The sequence below is a fragment of the Polypterus senegalus genome, chromosome 1 (assembly GCF_016835505.1).
Source record: "Polypterus senegalus isolate Bchr_013 chromosome 1, ASM1683550v1, whole genome shotgun sequence".
Classification (NCBI taxonomy): Eukaryota; Metazoa; Chordata; class Cladistia; order Polypteriformes; family Polypteridae; genus Polypterus; species Polypterus senegalus.
Window position 1 is genome coordinate 107274584 of NC_053154.1, and position 14254 is coordinate 107288837.

At 36.2% G+C, this 14254-nt stretch overlaps 1 protein-coding gene across 1 annotated transcript in view; it reads left to right on the plus strand.

Annotated features, from left to right (window-relative positions):
• LOC120530931 (coatomer subunit beta'-like) overlaps positions 1-2750 on the plus strand; it is a 74643-nt gene extending 71893 nt beyond the window's left edge. The window contains 3 exon segments of the mRNA XM_039755760.1: positions 2081-2173; positions 2477-2490; positions 2493-2750. Coding sequence (XP_039611694.1) covers positions 2081-2173; positions 2477-2490; positions 2493-2536 — 151 coding nt within the window. The 3' untranslated portion in view covers positions 2537-2750.
• The last annotated feature ends 11504 nt before the right edge of the window (positions 2751-14254 follow it).

Consider the following 14254-nt stretch of genomic DNA (forward strand, 5'->3'; position numbering starts at 1 on the left):
ACTGGACATGTGAATACGCTTGTGAAGTGAAACAGTCACATATAACAAAATGGCAAATGAGTAAGTAATATCTGTGTATTTGTAATTGCATTGTTTTGTTTTGACAGCATTCATGTTTTAATTTAGTAGTGTGAGACACACTAGAAAATGCATACAGACATACAAAATATACTTGCAGGGGAACTGAATAACTTTTTCTGATGTTTTAATGCAAAATGTGAGTTGTGGACAACATTTTGTAAATGTTCAGGCAAAACAATCTTATTCAGTTTGTTTGGGTTGAAATAAGCTATGAGAATAAACGTAAGAAAACATGAGTAGCTCTGCCATTATCATTTTGTAAAAGTGGCTGTCAGGGGAAAAAATGTTGGAGAACCCTGGTCTAAGTGCATCTGTCCATCCATTCATTGCACCTGCTTCATCTAGTTTCAAGGTTTGCAGGAAATCAGCAGTATCATGTGTCACTGTTTTTGCCCTACACATATTTATCAACTGTCTCAGAATTACTCCTAGGAATTACACTAAAAGTCTGACTGACTAGGATAACAATTTGTCCTATGGCAGATTTGGACACAACAAGTATATCTGAAATTAGCTACACCTACTCCTAACCAGGAGTTCGAGTTCATGATGGAGAATGAATGACGTTGTGATTTTACGACACCCTGAGCCTCAAAATAACACTCATGAAGCTGTTAATGTAGTTTCCTTTGAAATTAAGATGTTTATTAGTTTTCTGATACGCTACAGCTTCACCACAAAGATAATATAATCATACTATTCAAAGAAGTAGGCATAGAATAATAAACAAAGCTTAATCAGGTTGGACATTGCACTAAGCTGCATGTAAGTGCAGCCACTTTGCAACATCAAGTATCATTATTATCTCTGATAATCACTGAGATGGAAAGACCAAGAGACACTGAATGAGAGTAAAAACCAATATCTGGCATGTTTAACAATGAATGGTGCATAGCCATACTTTCAGAAGAATCACCTTCCTGCAGTTATGGCCATGGGAAATGCCTCATAAAGTAAGAGTTACTGAAAGTTCTTACAGGTATTCTTGTGTTGTTTCTAAAGTCTAATTCATTCTTTCAGTGTTTCCAATCATCTTTTACTTAGCCAGGCAGTGCCTATTTCAATTCACCTGCCCATCCTCCCCTACCATCATATCTTCTATGAGGATCTATATTTCCGGTGCCCCAGGAGTCTCCACATGCCTTCTTAAACCTTCCCAGGCTTGCAAATGGTAACAGGAATGTTCCAGAGGTTCGTGGAATGCAGAGCTCTATGTACCTTTGTGACATTTCGCTGTCCATCACCTCATGGCTACTGCAATACAGTTTGCATCCATGACCGCCTGTGTGCTGATCCACACTTTGAGCAATGATCTTTACGTGCTTGCTGATATACAGTTTCCTTTAATATTACCTCACACAGAGTTGTGAGGAAATGTATAAATATGTGTGTTAACTCACTCGTTGTAAGGACATTTGGTGCAGTATTTAAGAACTGTTTTTTTGTGACCTACCCAAATCATTGCTTTTGCAAAGCTGTATTTTTACACTTTCATTTCAACTGACAGGACATGGCTTCTGCTCAAAAATCTAGCAACCATGAAATATGCAAGATTTGTTACATGTATTTTTCCATCTGTTAGATCAGATTTTTTTGTTTGTTTGTTTTTTTATGAGTACATTGTTGTCCAGTGTTTCCAAAATGTTCAGCCTTTCTCGGGATTGTGTTTGTTGATGTCTGACAGCTTCTAGATGGGCTGTCCTAAGTCCTGGTTAAGTTAGTAGTAGTAGTAGTTTCCAAAATTAGGTCAATTGATAAAATGCTTTTACTCCTTCTTCTAACCAACTTTGCAGCACTGCAAAATTTTTTTGTTTAGCCAGTTAGGTCCGTTTACGTGACACTTAATAAAATAAGCCACATGTCTTATTAGCTGGAGTGCCAGTGCGCAATGTAGGTAATTTAGACATTTTACTTGTCCCAGTATAGAGTCTACCAAATCTGTAACATGCACCTACATTATTAGCTGCTTACTGTTTATATTTATATTTGTTTTTTCCAGACTTGACAAATGTTTAGAACTTCTTCTTAAAACAGGACGTCTTCCCGAAGCTGCTTTCTTGGCACGTTCTTATCTGCCAAGTCAAGTATCAAGGTATAGTAATTTACTGTTCTTAGTAACTGTGTGGTCCTTTTTGTATTTTTTATTAGAATGTTGACTCTTACCTAAATCTGATTTAAAACCAGTGATTTAGAATTTCTAACTGCTTTTATTATGCAGGGCAGGTGTTTGCACTTCTTGCTGCTTTCTAGTCACTCTTAAATTTTACATACTATCTCATAGGAATAGTTTGTGGGAAACATCAATATCTGCAAGGAAAAAAATGCAAAAACAGCAGACCTACCTGATTTTACCAGAGTGTGCTTTAATTTCAGTTATTTTTGTCTTATCTTTTAGGGTTGTTGAACTTTGGCAAGCATCTCTAAAGTGAACCCAAATGTCGCAGAATCCTTCTAAGATCCAGAAAACTTTTTCCAGAATTATATATTTATTCCTAAACAATTTAATACACATTCTTTAGAAGTTATTTTCAGCTTTAATTTGCTAATCTTAAGCATTACAAGGTGGCAGATTGGTTAGACCTACATCTGAAGGAGACTAAGTTTAAACAGTGGCCACCATCTGCACTATATAAGAAGTTTGCATATTCTCCTTATGTCTGTATGAGTGTCCTGTTTCTCCTTATGTCTGTATGAGTGTCCTGTGCTTGTTACTTTGACTGGTAGTGTTAAATAGGAAACACTAAAAATAAAATAATTTACGACTGTCTAAGTGTAATAAGCATATTCTGTTCAATCTATATCTGTACATACTCTAGTGGTTAGAGGTTTCCTCTAATATTCAAAAGACATGCGCTTTAGGTAAACTGATGACTCTAAACTGATTCTCTGCAGGTGAATGTTGGCGTATTCATGAATGTGCTCTGCTATGTACTGATGCCATATTCAGAATTATTTTTAGTATGATTTTAATGCTGCCAGGATTGGCTCTGGTTGCCCTATGTCCATATATTGGCTACAAAAGTAATTCTCAGAGGTATACATTACAAAAAATAAATTAAATAATCAGTAATTTAACCATATTCATGGCCTCATTTAACTTACGTACAGCTTCACATTTATGTAAAACTATGTAGGAAAATCGCTTTTGGTTGCTAAATTTGTTAGTTTAAGGGCCACATTAAAAAATGTACAATACAAAATAGTAACTTAAATGAAAAAAATAAATAAAAATAAACTTAAATGAATAAGTCACAAATAGTATGAGCTGACATTCCATCATGCAATAAAGCAGCTTCAAAGCCAGCAGCGGGTGTGCTTTTAATAGTGGTAAGCCTGCAATGTCACAAATAGAATTCCATCTAGTGCGAGAATGGCAGCCAGTCTTTTTAATGATAGCAAGCCACCTAAAGCAGCCATGTTACAAGCAAAACGATCCATATTGGTGCCGGCACCAGTATTATTCTACAGTACAACCAATAAAGCACATCTTTCAGTAGAATTAACAATCAGCCCAGTGTGTTAATGTTTGTGGTGATGAAGTCCCTAGAGAAACTGGTCATGATCCAGATAAATCACACATCCCTGCTACCCTGAATACAGTTTTCTTACCAGTGTAACAGATCTCCCTGGCCCTGCACACTGCTCTGGGATAATGAAAAGGAAAAACACCCAAGTCTGGATGCTGTTCATTGATTATAGCTCTGCGTGTAACACCATTGTGCTATCTAGCCCGGTGCTAAATCTGAGCTACCTTGGTCTGAGCAACTCCACTTGTGGCCAAGTGTTGTACTTCCTGACAAGTCAGTGAGGATTGGCAAAAAATAACTTCTCCACACCATTTACCAACATTGGCTGTTCTGCAAGGCTACTACTTTAGCCAACTGCTCTATGGCATCGCCTATGACAGTGTAGCAAAATATGAGGGCATGAGCCATTGTCAACTTTGCAAATGATACCACTATGATTGGCCTCATAAGTGACAATGTTGAGGCTGCCTACAGAAGACCTGACTGTATGATGAAATAACAACAACCAGCACAAAATCGGTCTGTTTTAACTTTAGAAAGGACGATGGCAGCCACACCTCAGTCCACTCCACATCAGTGATTCATCTGTCCAATCAGCAGCTTCAGGTCCTGAGTGTCCAGATCACCACCTGGATATTCAAAAATTTTCAGCAAAGGATCGTTCTCCTGAGGAGGCAAAAGAGCTTTGGGGTGGGAATCAAAAAAAATGGTGGACTTCTATTGTGGTATTATGGAAGATATTGTAATGAGCACTGAGATGGAAAGATGAGACACACACCCATTGGAAGTTAAGACCAATAAAGGGCACATTTATTCCACAACAAATAATTTACAGCTGTCTTCTAACAGAATCAAAATCCCAAATGGCCTGTAAAAATAACGGTCACTTCACTAGGCAGGATATTCCACTCTCACAGTGTTCTCAATCGTCATCCAGCATCTTATGTTGTGTCCTTTTTCCCACTCTGTCCTGTTATCATTAGGAAAGCGGTATTTACAGTGGCAAGGGAGTTTTGGAAGTGAAAGATATAATGCAAAAGTTTTAGTGATTCTTGGAGTGCAGAGCTCAGCACACATGTGAATACCCTGCTGTCAATCACCTGCTCCGACACCATCTGTCTCTAGGGTGACAATACTAGCTATTACAATATTCTGACTGGGTGTGGTCTGGAAGTCTGAAATACCCGGTTCGCAAACTCCTCTAAAGGATTGTCTGTATAGCATCTAAAGTCACTGGGACTGACCTTTCACAGCTTCATATCGTCTACTCAACCAGATGTCTAAGGATAGCTGCATCTGTTATCTCTGATGATATACAAAATAAGAAATAAGGAAAACGGAATATAAAAACTAAACGAAAATCACAAAATACAATAAAATGCATAGGGGTAAAGGAACTATTAACTGTCCATTAAGTAATATTTCCTAATTAAACTTTTATTAGTCTTTCAGTAGTTCTTTTTTCACATACTTTAAGACAAATAAGTCACTATTCAAGTCTTTTTTTCAATTCCATCCTGGGAGTAAATGTTAAACGTTAACATTATACAAAGTTATTGTCTGTTTTACCTGCATTTTTATCACTCTTTAATTTAATATTGTTTTTAATCAGTATGCTGCTGCTGGAGTATGTGAATTTATGTAAATGACGCCTCTTTCAACTAGCAAGCATTTATGATGCACAATAACATGACTCAAACCACTTTGAGCGATTTAAAAAGGGAAAGGACTGAGACAATTACCGAGTGGATATAAATTGATTTATAAATGTTTTATCTGTGTATTTAAATACATTGTTAATCTCAGTTAATGGCTATGAATTGTAAAAAATGTAACTTGTTTAGAAAAGATAACAGCAGGTTTTGGGCAAAATGGTGAACCGAGTAAGCACTGTTTTTGTTCCATACATTTTAAATACTGTCTTTCTTTGCAGAGTTTATTATAAACATTTTATTTACTGAGCTAGGGAAAATACTAACCTTTGTGAACTATTTTCTGTATAACAGCTTAGTTATGCTAAAGCCAAACCAGCAGAAGGATACTACAGCTAAGGCACTATAAATGCATCTATAAATGCAGGCCATTCTCTTCCTGATGCTCCAACCAAAATTCCTGTTCCACTTAAAAAGCTGAGATTTAAAACAGTGGTGTCTAATGCCACTATACTTGAAGCTGTGGATAATCTATGTACTATGATGCAAAACTTCAGCAAACAATTAAATACCAACACTATTGTAATTGCAGAATTGGGTAAAAGTGTAAAAAGTGTAAGTTTAAAATAAATACTCTGCAGAAAGAGGTCACAAGGCTTAGTACGGAAAAAGCCAGCTTGCAAGCAAGAGTGATGGAGGTAGAATGTTATAGAAGATGCTGGAATTTGAAACTATGCGAGCTACAAGAAAAGAAAAATGAAAATAATAAAGAGTTTTATGATTCTGACAAAGATATTTCCATATTGGTCCACCAAGACTGAAAGTATAGTTGATTCAGTTCATAGATTTGGGGGAGGAAGGCATGCACTGCCACATTGTCATTCAATTTACGACGACACATTTCAGAGTTGAACTGTGGCAACTCACTAAGAACTCCACAGCATGTAAGGAACTGAATGTATGCTTTGCTGAACACTTATTACCAGCAGACAGGGCAGCGAGAACAAGGTTTTGGCCATGTGCATACCAGCACACATATTTTAAAGGTCCAGTCGGTTATATTAACGGAATGAGAATTGTGCCTCCTTAGTCATCCTTTCAAGAAATGTTATAATGGAAATATTTTCACTTTCTAATAGTTTTTTTATAGCAAAGTAGGTCATTTAAACTGACTTATAAAAGGGACTTTGTTGTATGTTCACATTCTGTGGTAGTAGAACAGTAACGGCAGTTTTTGTTCAAATTCTTTCTCTCTATTAAGGTGTTCATTGTTCTTTAATGCTTTCAATTAATTCTGAGTTACGTTTTGTTTAATGCAAGGGTCTTAGAAATATAAAAAGAAAAGCAATTTTTCTCTTTCATAAGAAACTCCATTGAGTCCCACCAATGGGGAGGTAAGATTTTATTTTGTCATGGAACCAACCATTCAGCATGTACTGCAATTATAAATAAAATCAAATAATTGCCCCAAAACAGTAATAGCTTTGAAGAAAAGTTTGGATGTACACTGGATTTTTTTGGGTTTTAGTAATTAATCATGCTTTTGTTATTCTGGGAAATATTTTGGATAATAATAATGTAAACCAAAATAAGAATTAACTTTTTGAAATTAGAAACATTATAGAAGAACTGAAGGCAAGGTTCCCAACTGATATTATGTTAGGATGTGATTTTAATATGGTGTATGAAGAATTGTTAGATTGTTCACCCAGCAAATCTTATAGCCACCAATACAATTGTCAACTGGAAAATTTCTGTGATAATCAAAATCTGGTTGACCCATGGCGTACTATGTATCCTAATTAAAAAAAAAAAAATCTTTTAATTTAAACCAGCTGGTTCAAGTAGATCTAGAATTGATTTTTGGTTAAGCTCTGACGGTGTTACAGAATTGATCACTGACTGCACCATATCCACAGCTCCTTTATCTGACCGCAGCTGCATTAACTTAACTTTGAAACCTGCTAATGCTTCCTTCCGAAATAAGGGTTACTGGAAATTCAATGCTAGTTTATTGGACTTTGAAGAATATTGTCAGGGGATTATTGAAATTGTTACAAAAATATTTGAAGGTGCTAAATTTCCTTCTTATGTCATTAAGCGGGAATTTTTAAAATTTAAATAAGTAATTTTTCCATCTCCTTCAGTAAGCAATTAAAACTTTCAAATCAGTTAGAAGAGACAGAATTGACTATAGAGATGAATCTGTGCTGCAATAAAACCATGCCTTTAGAGGATGAAAAAAAAATTACTAATTCTCCAAACTAAATTGGATAAGATTTATAAAGGAAAAGGGAGACTATATCAGGTCAAACAAAACATAGATAGAAGAGGGAGAAAGGAACACTGCATATTTTTGAATATTAGAAAAAACTTGTCAGGAATAAACTGAAAGTGGAAACGTTGATTATCAATGATGTTGAATGCTCTGACCCAAAGAAAATAGCTAATGAAATTTACTCATTTTATAGTAACTTGTATTCATCTAACTTCTCCTCTAATTCAGCGGAATTACTTTATGACAAAATGAAAGAACCCATACCTCAAATAAATGCAAATTTTAAAGTTGACTATAATGCTGACATTTCAGTTGAGGAACTTGAGTTTGCAATGAAACATCAGGCCCAGATGGCTTCACTGCTAACATTTATAAGCATTTTTGGGAGAATATTAAAGTACCTTTATTTAATGGATTAAAAGCAATAACAGAGCACTTAGAACTTCCACCAACTATGAGACATGGCTTAATTATATTAATTCCAACTAGGATCCCAGAATTTTAGATAACTGGCCCCAATAACACTTTTAAATAATGACTATAAAATCTTAACACATTTTTTTTTTCTGGGAATTTCTCAAGTAATAAGTGGTACCTAATCAGGTTTTATGAAGGGGAGATCAATCCATAATAACCTATGCCTAGTTCTAAACTTGTTTGAATACAGTAATTATGTAAATCATATTTTTTTTTTAATTTCACCTCAACATTTATTACTACCTCAAATACCTAAAATTATAATCTGATGCACTAGATCAGGTGCAAATGATTAGCACATCATCAATGAGGATCTTGGTGGAATCTGTCTTATTTAAACCACATTTAGTTACTTTGTCTGCATCAGGGCCATGCCAGCTCACTATCATAGAATATACTCTGAATTCTTCATTGTACCAGATGGTGCTTGAGGATAATGCAAGACCATCTGTCATGAAATTGAAGTTCAACCGAAAATGAAGCTTACAACATGACAATGACTCTAAATATAACCAGCTAATCCACTAAGGAATGCCTGAAAATAAAGAAATGAAGGATTCTGGAATATCCAACTTAGAGCCCAGATCTGAGATGCGGTGGGGAGATTTCAGATGACCTGTACACTCAAGACATCCCTAAAGCATCACACAGCTGTACAAATTCTGCATGGAGGAGTGGAAAAACCTTCTCCCAGTCTGAATTATAGGAAATACAAACTTAAGGAGTCAATACCAGCTTATTGGAGCCAATGATATATGTATAGTTGAAGTCAGGAGTTTTCATACACTTAGGTATATATAGTCCATAAAAAGTGAAATGCTCTGTGAACATTGCTGGAAAACATACTTTTGCACTGCACAAAGTAGATTTCTTAAACAATATGCCAAATTGATAGTTTGTTAGTATAAAATCTGTGAAAGGGTTATAAAGTGAGTTTTAAAAATTCACCCCAAGTATATGTAAACTTCTGACTTCAAATGTACTTTTGCCGTAAGCAGAAATGGCATAACTGTTCCTTTTAAATTGACTAAATGATGGGAAAGTTAAAATTTCTTTGTATTTTACTGTTTAAATGAGGATCAAATCTAGATATGTCCAGATATATTTAAAAAGAAAAAAAAACACACACACCATCATGCGTGCACTTTTGCACACAACTGTGGAACATAATATCATGCAATACAATTTATTTCAAGTAGTGCCATAACAGGGCACTGTCTTTTGACAGCCCCATAGCCTTGACTTTCTATGGAGAAAAAACTCCCAAACAAAAAAAACCCTTGTAAGGGAAAAAAAAAAATGGGAGAAATCTTGGGAAAGGCAATTCAAAGAAAGACCCCTTTCCAGGTAGGTTGGGCGTGCAGTGGGTGTCAAAAAAAAAAGGGTAAATACAATACAATATACAGAACAGAGGCAGGCCAGCCAATATGATGAAAGGACCCTCCTATCTGATAATTCCAGTTCTCCTCCATCAGAGATTACTCTTGTTTAGGCAGGTAAACAACTTGGAAATAATTTGATTACCAAGCAGAAAAGCAGAATAGGTAAGGGTTAGTAACATTATAACTATCATATTAATTATGTTTTAGCACTAATGACTAACAACAGACATGCAATATGCACAGTTACTCAGCGGCTCTAGTTTGGGTATGCTAAACTGAAGTACTGAGTCTTCAGCCGGGATTTAAAAGTCGAGACTGAAATGGGCATCTCTTATAGTAGCAGGCAGACCATTTCACCATCTAGGGGCCTTATAACTAAAAGCTCAACCTCCCACTGTTATTTTATTAATCCTTGGAATCATAAGCAGACTGGCATCTTGAGATCTTAATGTGCGCTTTGTTTTGTAAGTCATGATAAATTCAGATAAGTAAGCTGGACCTTGGCCATTTAAGGCTTTATACATTAAAAGAAGGATTTTGAAATCTGCCCCAAACTTAAATCCTTACACTGGCTCCAAGTTTAGAGCTGGAGTTATGTGTTCGTATTTTATTGTTTTTGTAATAATTCTTGCAGCAGCTGTATAAAGAACAGTTTGAACATCCAGTGAACACGGCATTGCAGTAGTCAATCCTACTAGAAATAAATTGATGAATTAATTTCTTAGTATCCCGCATATTTAGAAAACGGTTTAATTTTCCAACATTTTTATGATGGAAGAAACATGTTTTGGACAATTTTGCAATGTGTGCTCTAACTAACATGCTAGAGTCAAAGATAATGCATAGATTGTGGACTGATTCAGTAAGATTAATGGTGATTCCAGCGGAGTTAAATATTGACAATATATTGTTGCGATTAGCATCATTCCCTCTAATAATTAACATTTCTGTTTTGTCTGTGTTTAAAGACAAGCAGTTCTCATCCATCCACTAACACAACTAAATAAAGACAATATCGGAGAAACTTCATTTGGTCTAAAAGAGAGGTATAAGTGGGTGTCATCTGCATACGAGTGAAAATTAACATTAGGTTTCCTAATGATAGATCCCAGTGGAAGCATGTAAATTGAAAACAGTAAAGGTCCCAATACTGAACCTCAGAGGACACCATATTTCACATTTGTGTATAATGATGGAGTACTGTCAGCATATTTCTGTTTATATTGGAATCGTTTTGATAAATAACTAAACCAGGCAAGGACAGTGCCTTCAAGCCCAATGTAATTTTCCAGTCTATGTAGTAAAATACACTGTTGCCTAAGTCTAACAACATAATTACAGTGGAGTTTCCTTCATCAAATTCAACAAATTGTGAATAAAAACTGAATGCAATGATGTGGAGATGGCAAATGTCAATATTTTATTTGTAATAGAACGTAGATGACAGATCAAGCGTTTAATCCGAGTAAATGTATCATTTTAAAGGAAAAATATGTTGATTCAAAATTTCACGGTGTCAACAAATCCCAAAAAGTTGGGACAAGTAGCAATAAGAGGCTGGAAAAAGTAAATTTGAGCATAACGAAGAGCTGGAAGACCAATTAACACTAATTAGATCAAATTGGCAACATGATTGGGTATAAAAAGAGCTTCTCAGAGTGGCAGTGTCTCTCAGAAGCCAAGATGGGTAGAGGATCACAATTCCCACAATGTTGCGCAGAAAGATAGTGGAGCAATATCAGAAAGGTGTTACCCAGCGAAAAATTGCAAAGACTTTGCATCTATCATCATCAACTGTGCATAACATCATCCAAGATTCAGAGAATCTGGAACAATCTCTGTCAAGGCCGTAAAACCATACTGGATGCTTATGATCTCCGGGCCCTTAAACGACACTGCACCACAAACAGGAATGCTACTGTAAAGGAAATCACAGAATGGGCTCAGGAATACTTCTAGAAACCATTGTCAGTGAACACAATCCACCGTGCCATCCGCCGTTGCCAGCTGAAACTCTATAGTGCAAAGAAGAAGCCATTTCTAAGCAAGATCCACAAGCTCAGGCGTTGTCACTGGGCCAGGGATCATTTAAAATGGAGTGTGGCAAAATGGAAGACTGTTCTGTGGTCAGACGAGTCCAGATTCGAAGTTCTTTTGGAAATCTGGGACGCCATGTCATCCGGACCAAAGAGGACAAGGACAACCCAAGTTGTTATCAGCGCTCAGTTCAGAAGCCTGCATCTCTGATGGTATGGGGTTGCATGAGTGCGTGTGGCATGGGCAGCTTGCATGTCTGGAAAGGCACCATCAATGCAGAAAAATATATTCAGGTTCTAGAACAACATATGCTCCCATCCAGGCGTCATCTCTTTCAGGGAAGACCCTGCATTTTTCAACAAGATAATGCCAGACCACATTCTGCATCAATCACAACATCATGGCTGCGTGGAGAAGGATCCGGGTACTGAAATGGCCAGTCTGCAGTCCAGATCTTTCACCTATAGAGAACATTTGGCGCATCATAAAGAGGAAGGTGCGACAAAGAAGGCCCAAGACGATTGAACAGTTAGAGGCCTGTATTAGACAAGAATGGGAGAGCATTCCTATTTCTAAACTTGAGAAACTGGTCTCCTCGGTCCCCAGGCGTCTGTTGAGTGTTGTAAGAAGAAGGGGAGATGCCACACAGTGGTGAAAATGGCCTTGTCCCAACTTTTTTGGGATTTGTTGACACCATGAAATTCTGAATCAACATATTTTTCCTTAAAATGATAAATTTTCTCAGTTTAAACTTTTGTTCCGTGATTTATGTTCTATTCTGAATAAAATATTAGAAGTTGGCACCTCCACATCATTGCATTCAGTTTTTATTCACGATTTGTATAGTGTCCCAACTTTTTTGGAATCCGGTTTGTAATATGATCTGAAGAAATGCTCTGGACACAGTGGCTCTCCCAAAACAAAAATGATCAAAGCACACAGAAACTGTCCGTGGTTCAATGAGAGCACTCAAGCTCTTAAATTAAGAGTGTTGAACACTGGAGTGCAGATGAGAGACAAAAAAGATGCAGGTCTTTCAAATTGCAAGGACAGAGAGTGTTAATAAATATTAAAAAAAAACTCTTTTTAAAGCTCGCTCTGACTATTCTAAAATAATAGATAGCAACAATATTAATCCTCCTGTACTATTTAGAACAATGGGTAAATTAACAAATTGGAATTCAGATCTACAGTGCAAAATACCAGCAGGTATTAGCAGTAGAGATTTTATGAACTTATTTAATAACAAAAAATTAAAATATAAGATCCCAGACTTCAGCATCACAGTGAAAATCTCATACTAAAAGTGTCAGTCATCAAATCATTACTTAAAAAGTCAGACCTAGACCCACACATTCTTAATAATAATAATAGACCCACATCAAATTAATCCTTTCTCTCTAAAATACTTGAAAAAGTAGTTGCCAATCAGCTTTACACCTTATGCATCACAAATTATTTGAGAAATTCAGGTCTGGCTTCTGCACTGAACATAGTACAGAAACAGCACTAACACACTTTGTAAACGACATTCTGTAGTGTCCCAACTTTTTTGGAATCCGGTTTGTATAATGTGATGTTAGCAGATCTAAATTGTTTTGAACGTTTACATTTGATGTCAACTAATCTAAATGATTCTACACAATTAAACTTGACTTCCTCAAAGTTTTGATAAATTTTGAAGCAGAATTACAATCTAGATGTCACACTGTCTTTGTTTTAATCTGTGACTGAATTGGTAAAGGCAATCAAACAAAATTAAGTAGTGATAAGAAATAATTTTACTTAAATGAGTAATGTTTACATTTTGAATTTCAACTTTGTAAGTTATAGTTAAATCTCATGTGTGGTTATGATTATGAGTTGGACTTTAGACATTCTGACAAAATCATATTGAATTTAACAAATCAGTAAAACACCTGTTAAAAATGTCAGTTTTCACATCAATGTGTACATTAAAATCCCCCATCAACACTACATGATCATAATTTATACCCAAATCAGATAAATGTTTGCCAGATTCAGTCATGAACAATGAATAAGGCCCCGGTGGTCTGTAGATTAGCACTAAAATTGTGTTGGGATCTGTTTTAATATTTAAGATGAATACCTTAAAGGAAGTAAAGTCGCCTAAATTTTTAGGGGTGATTTGCATTTTGTCACAATGAATTATTCCAAGGCCTCCTCCTTGACCAGAATCTGTAAACTTATGAAGGAATGTACAGTAATCCCTTGCTATATCGTGCTTCGACTTTTGCGGCTTCACTCTATCGCGATTTTATATTTAAGCATATCTAAATATATAACGCAGATTTTTCGCTGCTTTGTGGGTTCTGCGGACAATGGGTCTTTTTACTCCCTGTACATGCTTCCTCAGTTGGTTTGCCCAGTTGATTTCATACAACGGACGCTATTGGCGGATGGCTGAGAAGCTAACCAATCAGAGCACGCAGTTAAGTTCCTGTGTGCTGAATGGCTCAGCGACGGAGCGCTGAATTCATTTCTGCGGCGTTAACCAGGAAGTCTCGTCTCGCTCATTCAACATCAACATGTTTTGCTGTATAAAGAGTTAACTTTTGTGCTCTTTTGTGTTTATCTTTGTGCATAGTTAATCCCTTTATTATGGCATCAAAACGATCTGCTCCTGCCACATGCTTCAGGGGCGGTGCCCAAGCGCCAACGGAAGATGTTAACGATTGCCGAAAAGGTAAAAGTTTTGGATATGCTGAAGGAAGAGAAAAGCTACACCGCTGTAGGATGCCATTACGGCATCAATGAGGCTACAATTCTTTTTATTTAAAAAGTAGGAAAGAAATATAA